At 43.3% G+C, this 22457-nt stretch overlaps 1 protein-coding gene and 1 long non-coding RNA gene across 4 annotated transcripts in view; one reads left to right on the forward strand and one right to left on the reverse strand.

Annotated features, from left to right (window-relative positions):
- AGO1 (argonaute RISC component 1) overlaps positions 1-17033 on the forward strand; it is a 44177-nt gene extending 27144 nt beyond the window's left edge. For both annotated transcript variants that reach the window (XM_066375872.1, XM_066375873.1), the window contains exons 13-19: positions 4743-4902; positions 5089-5179; positions 6847-7041; positions 9383-9517; positions 10127-10228; positions 10557-10756; positions 10988-17033. In XM_066375872.1, the coding sequence (XP_066231969.1) occupies positions 4743-4902; positions 5089-5179; positions 6847-7041; positions 9383-9517; positions 10127-10228; positions 10557-10756; positions 10988-11096 (992 nt within the window). In that variant the 3' untranslated portion in view covers positions 11097-17033. The remainder of the gene's footprint in view (positions 1-4742; positions 4903-5088; positions 5180-6846; positions 7042-9382; positions 9518-10126; positions 10229-10556; positions 10757-10987) is intronic.
- LOC136399952 (uncharacterized) lies at positions 1291-22426 on the reverse strand. Of its 2 annotated transcripts, XR_010750230.1 has the most exons (3): positions 22234-22423; positions 21628-21809; positions 1291-1417 (listed from the first exon to the last, which is right to left on the reverse strand). It is a non-coding gene; the product is annotated as an uncharacterized lncRNA (long non-coding RNA). The 2 variants fall into 2 exon arrangements; XR_010750229.1 differs by lacking the exon at positions 1291-1417 and having other exon boundaries at positions 21584-21809; positions 22234-22426.
- Positions 22427-22457: the final 31 nt, after the last annotated feature.

A 22457-nucleotide genomic window follows, 5' to 3' on the forward strand; every position in this document is an offset into this window, starting at 1 on the left:
CTTTGCTCCAGTGGAGCCTCGGCTGCGGGAGGAGAAGAGAGAGACAGAGAGGAAGGAGAGGGGGAGGGGTGGAGAAGCAGATGGGTGCTTCTCCTGTGTGCCCTGGCCAGGAATCAAACCCGGGACTCCTGCACGCCAGGCCAACACTCTACCACTGAGCCAACTGGCCAGGGCCTTAAAGATGCTTTTTAGGAGATCTGCCTTGAGTAATTATCTATGTTTCTGGTTCCTTCCCTTAAAGGTAGAATCCAGTTGTTTTGGCTTGCCTTGGCTGCACTTGTATATAGTGCAGTATGCTTGGAGAAAGGTAATGCTTACTTAGAGAATTTTCTCTTCTCTGGGTTCAGTAATGTTATATATCTCTATAGTCTTATAGCTTATATTAGGCCCTTGGATTTCTTCCACTTACATGCTGTTCCTTGATTATACCACTTATACAGTGGGACTGTCTGTCTAAGCATTAAGTAGGCAGGTAAGAGGCACAGTCAGATTATTCTAAAGAACCTTCACCTTCCCTCCTAGGAGGCTGAGTGAATGGAATTCTCTCTGTGATGGTCAAAGTAAATGTAGTTGCTTGTGGTTGCCCTGAGAGTATAGAAGGGCAGTGTGACATTTGCCCAGTTTTGATCTACCATACTTTTTCCTGTCCTTAGTATTTTTAATTCTTTTCTCTGCACTAAGTTAATACTATTGTTGTTTTTTAATGTAAATTTGTTATTTAAGTATAATATACATATAGAAATCTTATGTACTCAGTTCAATAAATTTTCACAAAGTGTCACACCACTGTAAACAGTATCCAATTCTGTCTGGCAGTAGAGCATTATCACAGCCTCATGCTCCCATCAATGATAACCACTGTTATTCTGGTTTCTAACATGGTATATTAGTTTTGCCTGTCTTTGAGCTATATATACATATAAATATATAAATGGAATCATATATCATGTACTTTATTTATGTCCATCTTTCACTCAGCATTTGTGTGATTCATCTATGTTTGTGTACTTGAAGTTTGTTACAACTTTAAATCGTGAATATAACACAATTAACATATATTCATCCATTAATTACACTGTTAATGGACACTTTGGTTTGTTTCCAGTTTTTACTATTATAAATGATGCTTTAGTGAACATTCCTGTGCATGTCCTTTGGACATATATACCCATTTCTATTGGGTGTTTATCTAGGGGGAATTTTTTTTTAAGATTTTTTTATTAAGCAACTAGTTATAAAACATCTTTTTAAAAAGATTTTTATTTATTCATTTTAGAGAGGAGAGAGAGAGAGAGAGAGAGAGCGCACGGGGGGTGGGGTGGTAGGAGCAGGAAGCATCAACTCCCATATGTTCCTTACCAGCAACTTCAGCATTTCAGGTTAGTGCTCTATCCACTGTGCCACCACAGGTCAGGCCCTAGGAAGAATTTTAAGCATACAGATTTACACTTCCACCAGGAGTATATGAGAGTTCTAGATAATTCTTTATCAAACTTGGTACTGTACTATCTCTTATTTTAGCCATTCTTGTATGTATTTGGTGATAATGTGTTGTGCTTTTTAATTTTATTTTTCTGCTGATAAGGTTAAGTATTTTTATATGTTTTATATGTTTATTGGCTATTTCACTAGCATCTTTTGTAAAGTACCTGCTCAAGTCTTTTTCTTTTTTAAATTGACTTAACTACCTCCTCCTCTTTCTCTTCCTTCCTTCCTTCCTTCCTTCCTTCCTTCCTTCCTTCCTTCCTTCCTTCCTTCCTTCCTTCCTTCCCCCCCTCTCTCTTTCTTTCTTTCTTTTTTTTTTTAAATTTTTTTAAATTTTATTTATTCATTTTAGAGAGGAGAGAGAGAGGGAGAGAGAGAGACAGAGAGGAGAGAGAGACGGGGGGAGGAGCTGGAAGCATCAACTCCCATATATGCCTTGACCGGGCAAGCCCAGGGTTTCGAACTGGCGACCTCAGCATTTCCAGGTTGACGTTTTATCCACTGCGCCACCACAGGTCAGGCTCTTTCCTTTTTTTGTGATAGAGATAGAGAGAGGGACAGACAGGGACAGACAGGAAGAGAGAGAGAGATGAGAAGCACCAATTCTTCGTTGTGGCTCCTTAGTTGTTCACTGATTGCTTTCTCATATGTGCCTTGACTGGGGGGGCTACAGCAGAGCTAGTGACCCCTTGCTCAAGCCAGCAACCCCACGCTCAAGATCAAGCTGGTGACCTTAGGGTTTTGAATCTGGGTCCTCTGCATCCCAGTCCAATGCTCTACCCACCGTACCACCTCCTGGTCAGGGTAACTATGGTACCTTTTTCTTAACTTATTTGTAACTGTCCTTTAAATTTTCTTTATTGAATATGTGTTTGTATTATATACACATCTTCTCTGCTCTGTGATTACCTTTTACTCTTTTGTGGTGACTTTTGTTGAATAGAAATTTTATATTTTTTAATGTGTTTTTTTTAAGTGAGAGGAAGGGAGATAGTGAGACAGACTCTAGCATGCACCCCAACCAGGATCCACTGGGCAACCCCCATCTGGGGCTGATGCTTAAATCAGCCAAGCTATTTTTAACACATGAGGCTGATACTTGGACCAACCGAGCTATCGTCAGTGCTGGAGGCCTATGCTAGAACCAACTGAGTTACTGACTACTGGAGGGGAAGAGGAAGAGGAAGAGAAGGGAGAGGAGGAGGGAGAGAAAAGCAGATGGTCACTTCTACTGTGTGCCCTGACTGGGGATTGAATCTGGCATGTCCATATGCCGGGCCTACGCTTTATCCACTGAACCAGCTGGACAGGGCCGAAATTTAAAATTTTAATGTAGTCAAATTTATCAATATTTTTCCTTTATGGCTAGTACTTTCTGTGTCCTACTTAAGAAATTCCAAAGCCATGAAGATACTAATCTATGTTTAAAAAAAAAAATTTTTTTTTTACCTTTTATATTTAGAACTGGTCAGTGTCTACCAGAAACTGTTGCTTTCTTTGTCTCCTATATGTGGTTGCTCTGTTGGTGTAAAGCCTGGCGTCTCAGCTTCCTGCCTACACCTAGAATTAGTAAATGTACCTAGGATAAGCAGCTACAGAAGATAGCCTACTTCTGTGAGATTCCCCCTCTGGAGTTTTAGCCCTTCTAGTTCTTATTAGTACTTCTCTGCTGCCTTCAAAAAGATGATTTCTGTATTTTATCTGGCTTTTCTGAATGTTTTCTGTAGAATCACTGGTTTACCATTAACTGCTCCATCTCTCTTCAAAGTGGAAATGATCTCTTTTGCTTTTTTAATACGCTCAAGTCTCTCCCATTTGAAATATACCAAACTTTTTTTTTTCTTTCTTTTTTGGTGAGGGGAGATAGTGAGGCAGCCTCCCATATGCACCCCGACTGGGATTTACCCAGCAACCCCATCTGGGGCAATGCTTGAGTTCCAAGCTACTTTTAGTGCCTGAGGCTGATGCGCTCCAATGGAGCTATCCTCCATGTCTGGGACCATGCTCGAACCAAGTGAGCCATTGGCTGCAGGAGGAGAAGAAGGAGAGAAGGAGGAGAGGGAGGGAGGAGAAGCAGATGGTTTTTTCTCCTGTGTATCCTGACCAGGAATCAAACCCGAGATGTCCTAATGCTGGGCTGATGCTCATGCCATTGAGCCACTGGCTAGGGCCCCAAATCCTTCTTTGATCCTACATCTCCTTAGTACTATATCACCAAAAGTTTTTGCCTTGATACATTAATTTTTTGCCTTAATAACACTGAATCCAAAGAACATTTCTGGTCCTTATTTTACCTGATCTGTAAGCAGCATTTGACTGTGTTGAACACTTGTTTCTGCTTGAAACACTCTCTCTTCCCTTGGCATTCATGATACAACTGTCTTGATCTTCCTCTTAGTTTTCCAGATGTTTTCCTTTTTAGACTCATCTTCTTCCTGTTCTATAAATATTGGGAGTTCCTGAAGATTCAGGTCTAAGCTCTCTTATTATTCTATTATTTTCCTTGGTAATGCTTCAAGATCATACCTTCACTTACTGCTTGTACCTACGTATCTCACAAATTTTCTTCTCTGTTTGACTACTCTTCAGCTTCTACTACACCCAGTTGCCTAGTTGATATCCTCAGTGGGATAACCAAAAAGCTCTTCAAACTCAAAATGTCTCAAAAAGAGTTTGATATATCTATCTGCTACAAAAGCAAGAAACACAGAAGTTATACAAATTATTTTCCCTTACATATGTAGTCTGAATCTTTTAAATATCTCTTGAATCTATTTGTTTCTCTCCATCTCAACAACTGCCACCTTAATATAAGCTATCTTCTTTCTTCCCTATGTCAGTCTCTGCGCTCCTTTGTAGTAACTTTTTTCCTTTTTAGTTCTCAGACATATAATACTGTCTCCTATCAGAGTACATTTTTGCATGCTGTTCCCTCTGCCTGGATTGCTGTCTCCCACACTCCTCTTCTGAGTCCTTTTTTCTCATTAGATTTCTCTTCAATCAATTTAGTCCTTTTCTGGCTAGGTTATTATCCTCTGTGATAATGCTGTCATAGCTCCATGAAATTTTCTGTTGTAGCATGTATCATTGTTATACTCCATGAATTTTAAAATTAGTCACTAGACAGTAAACACCATAAGAGTAAGGACCCTATGTGTTTTTGGTCACCATTGTCCCTGGCAACCCATATATTGCCTGGACTAGTAGGCATCCATTAAGTATTTGAATGCACTAATCAGTTCTTTCCCTGCTTGTAGCTGAAGTGAAACGTGTTGGAGATACACTCTTGGGAATGGCTACACAGTGTGTGCAAGTGAAGAATGTGGTCAAGACCTCACCTCAGACTCTGTCCAACCTCTGCCTGAAAATCAATGTCAAACTTGGTGGCATAAACAACATCCTAGTCCCACACCAGCGGTATGAAATCTGTTGCCTACCTTGCCCTTGTCAAGCAAGGTACCAGTCCGGGGAATGATGAAAAGATAGGACCCTGGCCAGGCAGAGTTGAGTCAGGCACAAGGGAGAGAGGACCAAGTAGGTGCTAGATGGTACCAGGAAGAGAAGAGCCATCTCCTGACCATTTGTTTTCTATTCCTTGTTCAGCTCTGCAGTCTTTCAACAGCCAGTGATATTCCTGGGAGCAGATGTTACACACCCCCCAGCAGGGGATGGTAAAAAGCCTTCTATCACAGCAGTAAGTGACATTCTCTACCTTCCTTATAAGGTTCTCTTAGCTCCGAGCTCCCATGACTACACATGATTTCCTTCCCTTAGCTCTGGAGCCTGACCCTTCATAAAGTCTTTCCCTTTTAGCTGATTATCTCCATTAACCACTCCCTTGGTATCTTCATAAAATTAACTGTATAATCCCCTTTTTCTCTCCCCCAGTTAGAGCAATGAGAGTATAGGCCAGTGGTAGTCAACCTGGTCCCTACCACCCACCAGTAGGCATTACAGTTTTCATGGTGGGCGGTAGTGGAGCAACCAAAGTATAAATAAAAAGATAGATTTAACTATAGTAAGTTGTTTTATAAAGATTTATTCTGCCAAACTTAGCGAAAATCCGACATAAAATACTTGGTAAGTAATTGTTATTATATGCTTTAACTTGCTGTAACTCTGCTTTATAAATTTTATAAAGTAAAGTTACTTCCCTACTTTATAAATCATCATTACTGTGGAACCGGTGGGCAGTTAGAAAGTTTTACTACTAACAGAGATACAAAAGTGGGCGGTAGGTATAAAAAGGTTGACTACCCCTGGTATAGGCTGTGGTCAGAGACTTGACCCAGTCTCCAACTCTCCTGCTCTGTATTTGAATTTATCTCTCTCTCTCTCCACGCCCACTTCTGGGATTTTGGTAGTGACCATATTTCTTCTCTGAAATCCTTTCTAAGGGAGTTACTTAGTTACTGAGACTGTCCTTTCCTCTTCCCCATCCCTAACCCTGATCCATCCATCTAGTATATTAGTTGTCTCTCTAATCCCTCCCCTGAATTCTCTGCTCCTTGTCCCCTAGGGGCTTCTGAATTGCTAGAGGGATCAGACCTTCCTTCTACTTCTCTTTCCTCAATCCTCATGTTTCTCTAGGCAGTCTGTGCTTATCTCAATAAACCCAGGGAACACTGTACTATACTTATCCCTGTTTACCTTGTGGCCATCCATTCTATGCTCTGGCCACTGTCCTCTTTGAAAATGATGTTACTCTCACCACCTGTAAGAGTACTTCACCATGATTGCTGGGTAGATTAGCAATTGAATGAAAAAAGAACAAACTTGTGGCTAGATGAGGTTACTTTTTAAATTAGTAGTGCCAAACTTCCACATTCCCTTCTGCAAGGGTTAGGGAAATCAAACTTATATCATATAATGTGGGCTAGGCCCTGTGCAGGGTGCTTTATATGTACTGTAACAGCACTGCAAGCAGATGTTATTATTATTATTTTTTTTAATCTTTTTTAAAAATTTTATTTATTCATTTTAGAAAGGAGAGAGAGACAAAGAGAGAGAAGGGGGGAGGAGCAGGAAGCATCAACTCCCATATGTGCCTTGACCAGGCAAACCCAGGGTTTTGAACTGGTGACCTCAGCATTTCTAGGTCGACGCTTTATCCACTGCGCCACCACAGGTCAGGCAGATGTTATTATTCTTATCTCTATCTGAGATGATGAGAAAGAAGATCAGAAGGGTTAAGTAATTGCTACATGTGTGATAAAACAGATTGAAACCAGGATTTATTGAATCCAAAATCTTATTTGATGGCATAGTTTTCTTAATGAGAAGCTTTTGGGTAGACCCACAGCCTGACAGCGTTGGGTGGGTAGAGGTTCTAGGGACTTATCCTGCTTCCTGGATTGTCAGGTGGTAGGCAGTATGGATGCCCACCCCAGCCGTTATTGTGCTACTGTGCGGGTGCAGCGACCTCGGCAGGAGATCATTGAAGACTTATCTTACATGGTGCGTGAGCTGCTCATCCAGTTCTACAAGTCCACTCGCTTCAAGCCTACCCGTATCATCTTCTACCGAGATGGGGTTCCTGAAGGCCAACTTCCTCAGGTAGGGCCTACAGTTGGTTGAAACCACCTTCATATTGTGGCCAGAAGTCCTAATGGAAGCAGAGAATACTGCTACCTTTTCTAAGCTATTGGCACTTGAACTTTGCTAAATGGAATAGGCTTGGCAGCAGCAATCACAACTGGGAGGTGGCATGCACAAGCATCTTCTTGTAACAGAAGATCCTCACTGCCTATTAGTAATTGGTTCATGTTGAAGACTACTTCTTTAGACCACTGGTTGTCAAATTTTAGCATGTGTCAAGATCATTGTGAGGGCTTGTTAAAACTTCTGCGTTGCTTACCCTTTGAATTTCTAATTTAGTGAGTCTAGATTAGTGTCCTAGAGTTTATAGTTCTGACAAGTTCCTAGGTGATGCTACTAGTCTGGAAGCCACCTGCTGTTGACCTTTCTTTATAATGTTCTTCTATTCTTCCTGCCTGCCAAGCCTTCATATTCTGTTGTTTAAACTTGTATACTGAACTAGTCTCCTTGACTACCATTTAATAATATAATTAGCATTTATTGGTTACCATTTATGTGCCATAAACTGTGCTAAGCACTTCATATGTGTTTTATTTAATGCTTACAGTAACCCTATAAAGTAGCAATTATTCTATTTGACAGATGAGAAAAATGGGGCTTGGAAATGTGAAATGATTTCTTCAGTGTCACCCAAGCTAATAAGTGGTGGAACTGGTATTTAGACAAATCGGTTTGATTCCAAAGTCCATGTTATTAATCATTGTGCTCAATTTCCTCCAGGGCATCACTATTTCCTAAAATACCAGATAAATTTATAATACCGCTTCTCTGTTCAGAAATGTCTAGTTCATGTAGCCTTAAGTTAAAAATCCAAACTGCTTAGCAAAACAGTCAGTAGTTATTAAGCTCCTACTAGTTTTTCTGTGCCTTAACTTAATTATCTATTTTGGTGAGGGTGGTCTTATTAGTAACTTTAATAGGTGTGAAGAAAATGAGACTTAGAGGGGTTAACTTGCTCAAGGAAATACAACTAAATGAAACTTGGGTTTAAACCTAGTTCTGATTGATTATAAATTCTATCCACTTCTACCATATAGTTTTGACTCCCTATAGGTCAAGGGTCGGGAACCTATGGCTTGCGAGCCAGATATGGCTCTTTTGATGGCTGCATCTGGCTTGCAGACAAATCTTTAATTAAAAAATAATGTTAAAAATATAAAACATTCTCATGTATTACAATCCATTCATTTCCTACCATTCATGTTCATGGTTGTGGGTGGCTGGAGCCAATCACAGCTGTCCTCTGGGACAACACCAAATTTTTATTGGATAATGTGTAATGTAGTACACGGGTCATTGTATGGCTGTCATGGAATTACATTTTAAAATATATGGTGTTCATGGCTCTCTCAGCCAAAAAGGTTCCCAACCCCTGCTATAGGTAATCACAAGACCACAAGGCATCTATTGCCTATGGTTGTTTACCTGTGGCTGCTTCTTTAGGTAGTCCATTTTCTGACACTCGTGCTTTGTTGTAGGACAGAATTCATCTAACTCCCTCTGCATCCGTCTCTGAACTATTGTGTCTGCTCTTCTCTGGTGGTACCAATCTTATCTGCTTTTGGGGGGTCACAGGAGAACTCCCATTACCCTCCTGATCCTGAAATTGACTCTGCTTTGGGCATTGTAGTTTAGTGATTTCTCTGTGAACATTGGTTCTGTTTCTTGTTGTATTTTTCTGAAGTGAGAAGCAGGGGGAGGCAGACAGACTCTCACATGTGCCCAACCAGGATCCACCGGCATGCCCCCCAGGGGGCAATGCTCAGCCTCTCTGGGGCGTTGCTCCACTGCAATGAGGGCCATTCTAGCACCTGAGGCGGAAGCCATGGAGCCATCCTCAGCCCCCCGGGCCAACTTTGCTCCAGTGGAGCCTTGGTATGGGAGGGGAAGAGAGAAAGGAGGGGGGAAGGGTGGAGAAGCAGATGGGCGCTCCTCCTGTGTGCCCTGGCCAGGAATCGAACCCTGGACTTCCACTAGCTGGGCTGACGCTCTACTGCTGAGCCAACCAGCCAGGGCCGGTTCTGTATCTTGATTTCAGGTCTCTTTATGCATAGAAACCAGGTAAGTGCCCTCCGCTGATGGTAAGCCTCCTATCAAAGGTTTTATAGGAACATGTTAGGTAAACTGCATATAAGGCTGATTTTGGCAGGAAGGACCCATTAGCTCTAATGTTTGGGTGTGAACTTATAAAAGGAGACTGAGCAAAATGCCATGTGTCAATCAATGCCTTAATTCAGAAAGATCTGTGAACTCAAGAGGAGCTGTGTGTTCTTTGTCTCCCTCCTCAACCTGTGCTTAGATCCTCCACTATGAGCTGTTGGCCATTCGTGATGCCTGCATCAAACTGGAAAAGGACTACCAGCCTGGGATCACTTATATTGTGGTGCAGAAACGCCATCATACCCGCCTTTTTTGTGCTGACAAGAATGAGCGAGTGAGTGAGGGATTGAGGAATCCACCTGTTCCCTCATCCATCCTCTCCTCTTAATATGAAAAAAGACTTTGAGTTAAAATCTGGGGATTTAGTCCTTGGCCTGTTCATCCTCTCTGGCCTTGTTCTTCCCTCTAGCTCTCATGATCCTTTCTCTACCACTTCTTTCCCTTTGTTCCCCCCTTCTCCCATCCTCCCCTTATACTTCCTTTCCCTCCTCCTAGTTCCCTGGCCTATAGACCCCATATATAGACCAGCTCCCAGAGAAGGGAAAGGGAACTACCATTTATTGAACTTCTCCTATGTGCCAGACACTGTACAAGGCGTCTTCCTCACAGCAGCCCTGTGAGGTAGGTACTATTATTATCTCCAGTTTAACCTCAGAAAGGTTAAATGACCTGCTAAGATCATACAGCTAATAAATGGTGAAACTAGCACTTAAACACAGTTCCATGTGACTTTAGGAGCCCATTATTTTAAGACCAGTACTCTCTGGGAACAGCACCTTCTGATTTACTCTGGGATTCTGGTGGAGTCAGAGTAGAATTGAGTTGGGGCCTTAATTAGGGCCAGGCAGGTCTTGGGATCTTGGTTGTCTTTGTCTCTATACAGATTGGGAAGAGTGGTAACATCCCAGCTGGGACCACTGTGGACACCAACATCACCCACCCATTCGAGTTTGACTTCTATCTGTGCAGCCATGCAGGCATCCAGGTAGTTGGACTAAGTCCTGGGGTTTCCAGTGCGTCAAAAATTAGTGATTATTACCACTGCCTCTAGAATATATATGTCATCACTGAGTGGCATTCAGATCACGATTATTCTCTTAATAAGCCCTTAATGTACTTGAACAGAAGTGTACTTTGAATATCTTAGGCAAACTGCCTATAAAAAGGGTGCTTTAATGACATAGATGATTGACTTTGTATTTGCCTGTTCATGGGTGGGTCTTCCAATCTCGCCATAACCTTAACAGTGATCTGTTCCTTATCAGCCATCCCCTCTGCCCAATCTGGAGCCCCTTACCTTCCTGTCTTCCCAGGGCACCAGCCGACCATCCCATTACTATGTCCTTTGGGATGACAACCGTTTCACAGCAGATGAGCTCCAGATCTTGACGTACCAGCTATGCCACACTTATGTACGATGCACACGCTCTGTCTCTATCCCAGCACCTGCCTACTATGCCCGCCTGGTGGCTTTCCGGGCACGATATCACTTAGTGGACAAGGAGCATGACAGGTGAGGCCTGGGATCATGTTGGACTCCTTTTTGCTTCAGCCTCTGGTTACCAGATCCTCCCAGCTTTCTTTAGGTAGAAGGAAATGGGTGTTGTTCAATTTGGTGTCTCTGGGTTCATCTGCCAAATTGGGGTTGGATTTTATTTTTCTTATGGTATGGGAATTGGCACACCCTGGGGATTAGCAGCAGCTCAGTTCACCAGCAAGGGCTTTTTTCATTTTTCCTTTTCAGTGGAGAAGGGAGCCACATATCGGGGCAGAGCAATGGGCGGGACCCTCAGGCCCTGGCCAAAGCCGTGCAGGTTCACCAGGATACTCTGCGCACCATGTACTTCGCTTGAAGGCAGAACGCTGTTACCTCAATGGATAGAAGAAAGTTTTCCAAGCCCCAAGAGCTATGCTGCCCAAGTTCAGAGGAAGCAGGGAGGAGGGAGGTGGGGTAGAGAAGAGTGGAGAAGGCCTTGCTTCCTTCCACAGATGGGGCAAAAGGGTGGGGAACAGGGCCAGTAAGCCAGACCACCAGCCAGAAATTTCTGATATTCACCTCATACCCCTCACCCCATCTTGTCACATCTGGCCCTGACCCCACTGGACCAAGAGGGCAGCACGGGTGCCCACCATACATACAGGTGTCTCATGTGATTCACAGTGCTAAAGACTCATGCCTGACAGCTTGGTAAGGTCGGCTCTGCAGTCCTGCGGACGAAAGCTGGTAGGTTTGGGTTTGATACTTTAGATGGGAAAGTGAGGGGCTTGAGAAAGTAGGTGGGAGGAGGGAAGGATTTTTTAGGAGCCTTAATCAGAAAAGGTCTAGATTTGTTTAAGAAGAAAAACGAAACCAGACCCAGATCAATATTTTAGGATACAAGATGTTTTAATGGGTTAAGAATCCAGTTTGTAGAAAGATTTTTTAATGCTGATGGTTTTGGTTGCTCCTCCTCCTGCTGCCACCCCTACTTCCCTTATTCCTCTCTTCACCTTTTCCTACCCTACCTTACACCTCCTCCCTGACGGACATCCAGCCCCTAATAAGACTTAAGGCACTATGGCACTTAGCTCTGAAGTGACACGACCCTGTCTTCCTTCCGCCTGCTGGTGGGTAACCAGTGCCTTCCCTGTAACGGTAATGCTGCAGAACTGCAACCTTTTGTATCTTTCTTGGGGGGGATTGGGGGGGTAGAGGAGGTAGGTGGGGAAGATAGACCCCTTACCCAACAAGCCTCCAGCCAGAGCGCCAGCTATTTGCATTTAAAGGAATTGACTTCCATATCCATTGAGCTTTTAAAAAGATTACAACCTCAAGATGGTTAAAATCCATTGACATTTGCACTTTCAGGCCTGACAAGTCTCTGGAGCTGCTGAGATGACTGGCTATGCCTCCTTTCCTCCCTGACCTCCCCCACCCTCCCGCCTGCCTGGGTCTGGAGTTACTTTCATAGCTTTTCTCACTCTTGGCTTCTTTTTTCCCCAATGGTCAAGTCTCTTGTGTTTCAATATTTCTTAACTGGGGTGTCTTATAACAAACGATCCTTACGTCTAAAATAAGAAAAAAAAGAGCAAAAACTAAATGTTATTTTTATACCATAACTTGAGTCTATTGCCAAAATCTGGATATCCCTCCAATGCCCAATGAGTTTACATCCCAGAAACATTGAGCCATTAGAAAGAACTATGTACCTGAATTGTTCTTTGGCCTAGCTAGGTAAGGGGTGATCATCTCCCCAAGGTGGGGCTCAGGCCCCGTCTTTCCTTTGTGCAGAAAATACCTTTTTCTTGCTATAGGTTCCCTCCTCTGCATTGCACTGCACTCTTTCCTGCAAGCGCATCTTCTCCTTCCTTTGGACTGTCCTTTTACACCTAGGCACATCCCAGATTCCAGCGTGTCCTGTGAATAGGCTGGGGAATTTTGCTGCTCCCTATTGCTTCTGTTTACACAAATGAATTTTTTCTGGTTTCCCACTAGGGCATGTGAGTGGGTGGCATGGACTTTTTTTTTCTTCTTTTGTTCTCCCTGGATAGAGATGGGGTTTGGCTGTCTTGTAGAACTGGAAAAGTAGGGGGTTCTAGCTTGGTGCCTGCTGGCCTTGAGGCAAGACCTCCTCTTTCCTTGACCATTTTCTTCTTTCCCACTGCTTGGGATGAGAACTTGCAGCTTCAGTGTGGAAATTCCTCTTTTTGAGGAGCCTGGGTTTGGGTTTGCCCCAATCTGGTGATAAAGCCATGATACTTTAGACCTAGCTCAGGCGTGAAGGCTAGCCAGAGGAAGGCCAGTCTGAATCTGGGCCTGTGCAGTTAAAGCTACCATTTTCCCTCCCCAGCAGCCCTTTTACAGACCCAGATTTGCTATGCAAACAGTCTCTCCCAGGTTCTCTTCTGGTTGGCTACTTTGTTCAGTGACTTCACAAAACGTAGCACAAACATTGATTATGGAGAAAGGCATCAGGACTGTTGAGTAACTCTTCCTTTACTTCTTTCCTACTGGCTCTAGCATGGGGTGCCCACTGGGCACAGCCCAACTGAAGAACAGAATGGAGGGCTCTGGGAGGAGTTAGCTCACTGGAGAGCCTACATTCCTTACACAAGTGCCTAAAGAGAGTGATGCCAACACTCCCATCTACCCTGTCCATCACCTTCATATACTGTCTACTTCATGTTCAGTCACCCTTGGGGGAGGGGAGCTCTCTTGGGACAGTGGGCTCTGCATGTTCTCTTGGGTGCATTTTGGGGCTAGGATCAGGGCACTATTCCTGGAGGGTCCAGTCATTCACCAGCATTTGCAAATATCTATAGAGAACTGGTAGTAGCCACCTACTCTCAGCAAGTTCGTGTTCTTTCCTTTTTCTCTGCCTCACTCTCTCCAGTTGGGTTTGGAGCTGGGGCTTGAAATATGGTTTTTAGCCCTTTGGTGTTGCATATGCCATTCAAGAAATAAAAGTAAGAGCCTTGGCTGGGTAGCTCAGTTGGTTAGAGCATCATCGATATACCAATGTTGTGATGTTGCAGTTTGATCCCCTGTCAGCACACAGAGGAACAGATCAATATTTCTGCCTCTCCCGCTCTCTTCCCTTTTCTCTCTCTCAAATCAGTCAATAAAACTTTTTAAAAATATATGAAAGCAAAAGAAGCAGCTTGGGCAATGTCAAGAAAATGACTTCTTGCTCTGATTTTTTTTTTTTTTTTTAATCTTTGAGACTTGAAAATACTCTTGACCTTGAGGATTATCCTTGTTTGAAAAGTGGTGCATGCGGATTGGGAGTTGGTGTTAGCAGCAGGCTTTGGCTTTCTTGGATTTGATTTAGGTGGTGCTTTCACTTAAGCTCTGAGGAAGCACTGGGATGACCCCAGACTCATCCTTTTAGCCAAGTCTCTTACTCCCTCTGTTCCACTCTTTTGCCTTGCTTTTCCTCTTCTCTCTTTCCCTGGCTTCCTTTCACCCAACCCCCCCTCATTCAGTCAGCTTGCTTGCTGTTCTGCCTACCTGATGATGAATTCTCTGCATGTCTACAATGATCCCACTGTTAGCTGACAAGGTCAGGCTTAGCGCCTTGGTTGCAGAAGACCAAGAATGTATTCCCCAAGTCCAGAGATGTCCTCTGGGCTGGACAGCCTTCAAGCTTACAGAAGGGCTGTGCAGCAGGCCTTCCCGCCTGGCATGAAATCAGGGGCTTCTGGCAACTTTCACACCTGTCTATACTCCTTGGAGTTGGTTTCTCTCATTGCTTTTTCTACATCTGGTTCCATTTCTCTCACCTGGGGCTTCCCTGTTCTGAGGATCTATTGGGATTGAGCTGCTTGGGTATCCAGGGTTGAGGGTTAGGGGATGGACATGGGGGAGGAAGGGAGTGATGGGAAAAGAATGGAGAGAATTTGGATAAAAGGTAGGAAAGGAGAGCACTGCTCATTGTTCATTTTTCCAGTCCAGCCTGACCTACTGGGAGTTGAGGTGCTATTGCTGGTCTCTCGGGATAAACCTGGGCTCTTGTTGCTGAGAACTTAGATTTAGAATAATGCTGAAGAAAAAGATACCTAAAGGTGTAAAACCTCCCTAAAAAGCTCCTGGTTCCCACCTACTAGATGGCTTCTCTTTGGCTAAGCAACAGTGTTTTTGGAGTTTTCTTTTTCTTGTCCAGAACTCTGTAAATGAGACTTAGCACTCCAGATGTGCAGCCAAGGTGACACTTTTTAGCTGGCCCATGGAATATCTGCAAGGTGGGTAGGGCAGTGTTTTAGACCTGGCATCATGTATAACAAAGAAAGATGGAAGTTCTTTCCTTTCAAGGTAGAAAGTCATCTCAAACTAGCCAAATGCAGTTACAGAAACTACATCTGGGGAAGCTATTTTTATTTATATTTATTGGGCCTAAGCTAATTTAGGATGGTAGCTGGTATGCCTTCCTTTTTAAAGTCTGATCATGGCAGGGATGTGCAGGGCACTCTTTTCTATTTGGCCTTCTAAGCAGATTGGGGAGAAGGGATGCTCTGGTTTTCTTTCCTCCATTTATTAGGACTTGCCTTCTCCCTGAGCAGGAAGTGGCTAGGTTGGTGCTCTTCTCTTACTCTACTCCTGTTGACTTAGGATGTCTGGCTGCTGTTTGGGAGCCCAAGAAAGGGAGTGGAGGGAACGGCTCAAAACAAAAACTATCAGAATAAGGTGGAGAAGGCAGATTTCCTTCTTTATAAAGGAAAGTAAAATCTCCAAGGATTGTACAAGTAAAGACAATGTGTCAAATGCACCGTGTCCCCTGGTGTAGTAGCAATAAGGAAAAACGAAATGACTTTCAGGTGCACACAGTCCAACCTGAATGATGTGTGATGTTGGCACTTAGCAGCCTTCTGCTGGGCATGTGTGACTACTCTGGGTTTCACTTTAGTTTCTAAATTTTTTATCCCTCTCAAGTACAGCATGGATAGGGAAATGTCCCTGGAGCCCCACAGCTGTGTACTTGTTTGCATTTGTTTCCCTTTGAGACTTGTGTTTGTGTCCTGCTTTGAGCTATACCTTGTCCAGTCTATTGTAAAATTATCCCAGCAGCTGTAATGTACAGTTCCTTCTAAAGCAAGCAACAGCAGCAGCACAATTCTGTGTTTTATAAAGACAACAGTGGCTTCTGTTTTTAACGTGCGGTCTCTTTTTCTCTTTTTTCCTATTAGCAAAGCAAACTGTTGGGTTTAATTATATCTCTGGTAGATTTTAGGTTAGAATAATAGATTGTTACAAGAGCAGAACCATCATTTTTAAAAGAAGAAAGTGGTAAAAACAAATTCCAGAGTTTGGAAATTGCAGATGGTATGTAATCATACTTCACAGGGCCTCCACATATTCTTCAACCAGCATGGGAAGTACTGTGTCCAGTAGTATTGCTGGGGAAAAGGCAGGCACAAGTCAAAATGAAGAAAACTGTCTCCTTAAGGAGCTTAAAGTTTGGTTAGTGATATGAGTAGTCAAATGGTCCCCTGATACAGGACAGAGATGATGAAGGACTGAAACAAGGCTATAAGGCTGTAGCAACAATGATAGGAAAGGGCAGATTTGAGAAACACTCAGGAGATAGAATTAATAGTACTGAATAGATGATGGAAGGGGAAGTGAGGAGTAGAGGCTAATACCCAGGTTTCCGCTTGAGTGTGTGAGTGTATTGGGACATTCTTCTAAGCAAGATGGGAAGAGGGGAGACTACAGAAAAAAGATGGTGAATTTTGTGAAGACAATTAGCCTTGTATTGACTGATTTCCAGTTCTCATGGGGCAATGAGGTTAACGTTTCCAGTAAACACTGTTTTGGTGCTCAGGGAAGACTACAAAACTGCAATTATAGGTGACAGTTAAAGCCATAGGAATGAACAAGATGGTTTAGAAAGAGTAGAGTGAGAGGAGTATTATATACAACTTTAGGGAACAATTTAAGGGATGAGAGGAAGCAGAATCTAAGGTGACTGTCAAAGCGCTAGTAGATATTTTGTACATTTTGGCTAATTTAATGAGATGGGAGTAAAAAGAGTGGAATAGAAGCCAAGAAGGGTGTGGCTAACATGAACTGCTGCCATGAGAAGGGGATATTTTTTCCTATTCAGTTCACCATCCTCCACCCCATCTTCTCTGGGATTTTAGAACTTTATGGTCGTTCTCCAGTATTTCTTGAAAATGAGCATTGGAAAAACCTCATTTGAATAAGGCTTAGACTGGGTCTTCCAAGTTGTTCACCACAACTGCCACCATCACCTCCAGCTTCCTCCTGTTCTCAGGAGAAATTTGTAAAAGAATAAAATAAACAAACCTAATTTTGTTCCTAACCAGTGTCATAGATGGTGTTCCAGTGCACTTTATAGCACGAAGGTGCTTGCTCTATTTATTTTCATGACTTGTTTCCCCAGAGCCTCTGAACTTCCAGGAGCAGTAGTACTACTGTCTATTCACTTTTGTCATCTTAGGGCCAAAGCTTACATTTAAGGGGTCAGTATTTGCAAATAGAATTGAAATGAACTAGATCTGTAGTTTTTAATACAGGGAGTGGGGGTGATGGGGAGTTAGGGTGATAACTGAGTGTACAGGATGACTCAGCATTTCTGAATCTTCAGGTAAGCAGAAACTTAACCAGATTATCATCATCTTTTCTCACTCTCACCCCAATTTAGAGGGTCTGTGGTTTTGTACCTTCAGTTGATGGCACAGTTGTTAAGCATGTAAGCTCTGGCATTTCTCCCTGGTACTGCTAGAACACTGTTAACTCTGTGGGAAGATTGCTCAGAAAGATTCTGGCATAGAGCCCAGTGAGAAATTTTCAGTGGCAGCTAGCATGTGTATACATGGGCCCAGCATTCCTCTGGAGGCCAAGTGTGGTGACTTCAAATTGCAGAGCTAACCTGTGGCTACCACCTGCCAGATTCCTTTGGGAGCAGCCAGCCAGACCATGTTCTTTTTCAGCAGCAAGGGTTAGTGAGGTTGGTTGAACTTGAAGAGCAGGTTGGAACATGGAGATTTTCCCCAATTGAAGTAAGGCCTTAATTTATGACTCTTAATGAAACGGAAGTAAAGTACTTAGCAAAGCAAGTGGGAGAATGATCATTATGAGATATATATATATATATATATATATATATATATATATATATATATATATATATATAAAATCATTGAGATATATATATCTCCCCATAAATTTCAGTTTTAGAAATGGTTGTTAAAAAGGTTTTCAGAATTAAGTGGCTGTTGGTCACTACTAAAGAGAAAAATATGGTGGGAGCCCAAGGCCTGATTTGTCTGGTTTTAGAGCTCAAGGTTTTGAGTTAAGGCTTGTCCTAGCACCCCTCGACATCCCCTTTCTGTACTGGTTGAGCAGCCTTCCTTCTGCCCTGTTAACTGGCAACATATATGTATATTTGTAGCACATTCTTGTCTAGCAAGTGGCTTGGGGCAGAGTGAGGCTTGGTATATGTTGGGTATCTCTTGGCTTACCAGACTACAGAATCTCATGGCAGGGTTTGGTGACTAAAGGAAAGGGATATAGTGCAAAGAGAAAACTGTTTTCATGTTCTGAGTCTGGGTGGTCCTTAGACTGCTGTCTGTACTGCTTGATTAGGAAGTAGCATTAAATTGTAGCAAATGGCTTTCCCTATTTGTAGTTTTCAAGACATTTATTCCTCGGCTATAGGCTGGGAAACCTGGCAAGCTTAAAAGGTGCACAGAACATGAAAGAAGCACACCTGTAAAGCAGTGATGTCAAGGAGGAGAAAAGTGGAAAAGTGGACTTGCTGGGGATGAGCTACATTTTAGTCCACTTGAGCACCAGACTGCCCTCCCCAGCTTACCATATTTAGGTTTTTGAGGATAGCGTGGCTTATACACTGTCCTCCTGCTCTGCGCTGCCGCAGCTTCACTGCTGTTCTCTTGGCGATGTCTTTTTGGGACAAAGAAATATTGAGGGACCTTTGTAGGGAGCCCTCCTTCCCTCTTACCCACTTTCTGAAGGCAAATAACTTTCTAATTAAGAGAGGCAGTGGAAGCTCCCAGCCAGTTTTCTGAAAATGGCCTATGGGCTGTTAATGGAAGTGAGCTGGAAAAGGTGGAGCTTGGGTACTTCATTGAAGGACAAGATTAGGTGTTTGGTACAGCATCTGTTTATATTATATATTTAATTACATATTCACAACATTCATGTGAAGTAGTTTATCAGTTAACCTCAATTGCATATAACAAAACCCCAATTAAGTTGGCTTATATAAGGGAACTTTCACGTGACAAGAAGTCTTGATTTAATATGGCTCTGAGGTTGGTTAATTCAGTGGCTCAATGATAATACTAACAAACCAGGTTTTTAAATTTTTTTGCTTTGCTATCCACTATGTTGGTTTGTGCTTATGCTAATTCACCTCAGGGTCTCAAGGTGGCTACCATAATTCCAGAAAGTAAATGCTGACATGCTGACAGAACAATGTCTTGCAGAAGAGGAACTAATTTTTTCCAGTGTTTTCCTTAAAAGTGAGAAAATCCCTGGAAGCCCCTGCAGATCTGGCCTCGTGTCTCATTTGCTAGAAATGGGTCATCTTCCTCCTTGGAAGATGGCAAAGCAAATGAAATTATCGATCATGAGATGAATACTGAGGTTACTTAGGAGTTACTCATCTAAATCATGTGGATTAGGAAGATAAGTCATGTCTATTAGGCAAGAAAGAAGGGGATAAGGGCTTAGATAGGAATCCAGCTGTGTCTCTACATAGGTCATTTGGTTTTTACAGATGAGTAATGTGAGGCTGAGAAAGAGTGACTTTTCTAGGATCACAGATAATCTCAGCTTTGTCCTAAAGCCAGTATGTTTTATATTGTCCTTCTTCAGTACAAAGTACAGTGGACCTTGAATTATACAGGCTTAAACTACAGGTCCATTTATATACAGATTTTTTTTTCCTTCAATAAATAAACAGTCAGCCCTGTGTATTTCCAGGTTTTGTATCCACAGATCAGACCAGCTGCAGATCGAAAACAGTATTTTCAGTCCCCCATTGGAATTCTGTAGATGTGGAAGGCCAACTGTATGCATTGTTCTACACCATTTTATACAAGAGACTTGCCTTGGATTTTGGTATCCACAGGGAGTACTGGAACCAATCCCCCAAGGATATCCATAGTTCAGTTTTGGGGGAGTCAAAAGTTATATGCAGGTTTTAACTGTGGAGGCCAGTGTTCCTACCTCCTGTGTCAGGGGTCTCAAACTCGCGGCATGCAGCCCACGGGCCGCGAGTTTGAGACCCCTGTCCGACCTGTGTTATTCAGGGGTCAACTGTAGCTTCCTTTCTGATTAAAAACTGATGGTCTAGAGGAGATTTGAATTCAAGTGTCAAGTCGACTAACTTCAGCCTATGTGAGAGTAGAATTCTCTTCATCCATTGATGGTGTTTATCTAGCACAGGAAGCCTAGGAATGCAACATTCAGTGGGCATTGGTTTCCGTACCCCTGAGATTTCTGTACTAATTTTATACTCCCTTCTGAGAGCAACCAGTCCCACAGGAGATAAGGCCAGAGTTTTAGCCTACATCCTGAGCCCCATTCTTGAAGCCCAGTCATCCATCCACCCCATAACTATTTACAGAAGGCTGTGTCAGGCTATGCTGTGTAAGTGTTCTAGGCACTGGGGCTGTGACAATTAACAAGATGCACAAAGACCCTCCTGTATGCTCTTAAGAGCAGACTCATTTGGAAATGATGTTATCCAAAAATAGGGTGTGCATGTGTTCAGGAGCAAGCCTCATGCAACTTTGCTTTTGGCAGAATCGTTCACACTTTTTTACCTTCTCATTTCCTGATATTATAGTTCATGAGCCTTTTATATGTGCACACTAAAGAGGTGGGGTCCCTGGAAAGGAATTACTGACATTTATTAAATTGGATCTAAGTAGAAGGTGCAAGTCCTGCTTCATCAGTGTCAACAAAGAAGAGTGGCACACTTCCAGGTTTCATCCCGTCCCCACCACCGCATCTACTCTGGGACAGAACAAACCTGCAATCATTTAGGGAACAGTTTCAGATTTAGGGGTTGAAAGTGTGATAGACCCTTGCATAACAGTTGGTATTTACCCTGTTAGTTGCTCCTATAGATTTGGACTGTGTACAGTCAAGGATTGAAAAGAATTTTGAAGATAGTGTTTCATTTGGTGACATTTGATATTTTTAAATAGGGGAGGACATTTTCAGTAAAAAGGTGTAAGGATGGAAAGGTAGAAGTGAGAAAATTGGAATCAGATGTGTATTTTAATCCAATTTATGAAGTGTTTTACAGGTAGGTGCATTTAGTAAGTGCTTTAAAATGGTAACTTCCAATAGTAACCATTTTAGTAAGTAGTAACCAAAAGAAGTTTTTTTTTTTTTTTTAAATAACTACTTTGTAAATTCACTAACACTTAGGGAAGGTTTTCTTTGTGCTATTACAGTCCCTAGCCTCGCAACTGTAAGGTACCTGTTCTCTATTTTTTAGAATAGGAAACAACCCCAGAGGCCCAAGAGACTAATCCAAAGTCCCAAAGTGATTGGGGGGAGTTGAGGGGCGGACGATGGACACTTAAGATGGGGGTATTTTTTTGTCCCTCTTTGTTCCAAGCTTTTAAAAAAATGTACTTTGATTTTTAAAAGTCTAACCATGACTGATGCTTAGGGACATAGGGAAAAGTCATAATCATTCTTCAACCTGAAAAAAACAGTATCACCATTAAAGTCAACAAACACATACTAAGGACCTAGTGCTCGCCGGTTCATGTGCTGGTCCTGGTAATCTGAAAAGTTTGCATTCTAGTGGGATAGGGCGCACACAATAAACTAAAATCACAGATTGGAACAGGATTATGAAGAAATACTGTATTAGAGAAACAGGTGCCCCACCATACCAGAAAAGTCCTCGGAGACATCTCACGGTGAGGTGTATAAAGGCGAGAGGGAGAGAAGAGAGAGGCTCCGGGCCGGAAAAGCACTTAGCCGGTCGGGGTTCAAAGCAGACCGGTACAGCTGTAGCAGTGACGAAGTCTTGCAGGAGAAAGGCAGGGTCTTCGTTATGCCATGATTCTTGGCCCTGGAAAAGAGTTTGGGTCTTCATAGTGTGACGAAGCACTATTAAAGAATTTTAAACGTAGAAATTTTTTGGTCTGATCTTTGTATTATGTCCTGTTTCTTAATCACCTTTTCCCAAGCAGAACCGTACGTTCCAGCCCCCCCCCCCCCATGGTCAAAGCAACCCTGTGGACTTCGGAGTGACCAGCTGTGGCGGTTACTTGACCAACTGCTGAGGAGGAGGCGCACGGGGCTGTCCAAACTGGGCGTGGAGGGAGGGGTTCGGGAACGAGGGCGGCCCTGCCCAAAACATTCTCGGCTGAAGGCCCTCTCAGCCGCAGGTCCCGGGCCTTGTACCTCGGACCTACCCCACTCCAGATAGGCCCCTCCCCAGAGAAGCAGCACCCCTCTCTGCGACTTCACGTCAGACAGGCCCCACTCCCTACCGGTGCTGTGCGAGGAGCCCCCCCCTGCAGGTTGTCTCCTGCCCGCACCACCCAGCGGAGGGCTGTGGGAAGACTGGCCCCGCCCACAGCCGTCTTCTCGAGCCCTAGGCTCCGCCCAGGCCCAGCGTCCGCTCCCCGACGCCCCTGCGCTGTTCGCACCGACGTCGAGCCTGCACGGCTTGGTACCGAGAGGCGACGTCGGGCGAGCCGGGGCAACGGAACTG

Source organism: Saccopteryx leptura, chromosome 3, assembly GCF_036850995.1.
Source record: "Saccopteryx leptura isolate mSacLep1 chromosome 3, mSacLep1_pri_phased_curated, whole genome shotgun sequence".
NCBI lineage: Eukaryota > Metazoa > Chordata > Mammalia > Chiroptera > Emballonuridae > Saccopteryx > Saccopteryx leptura.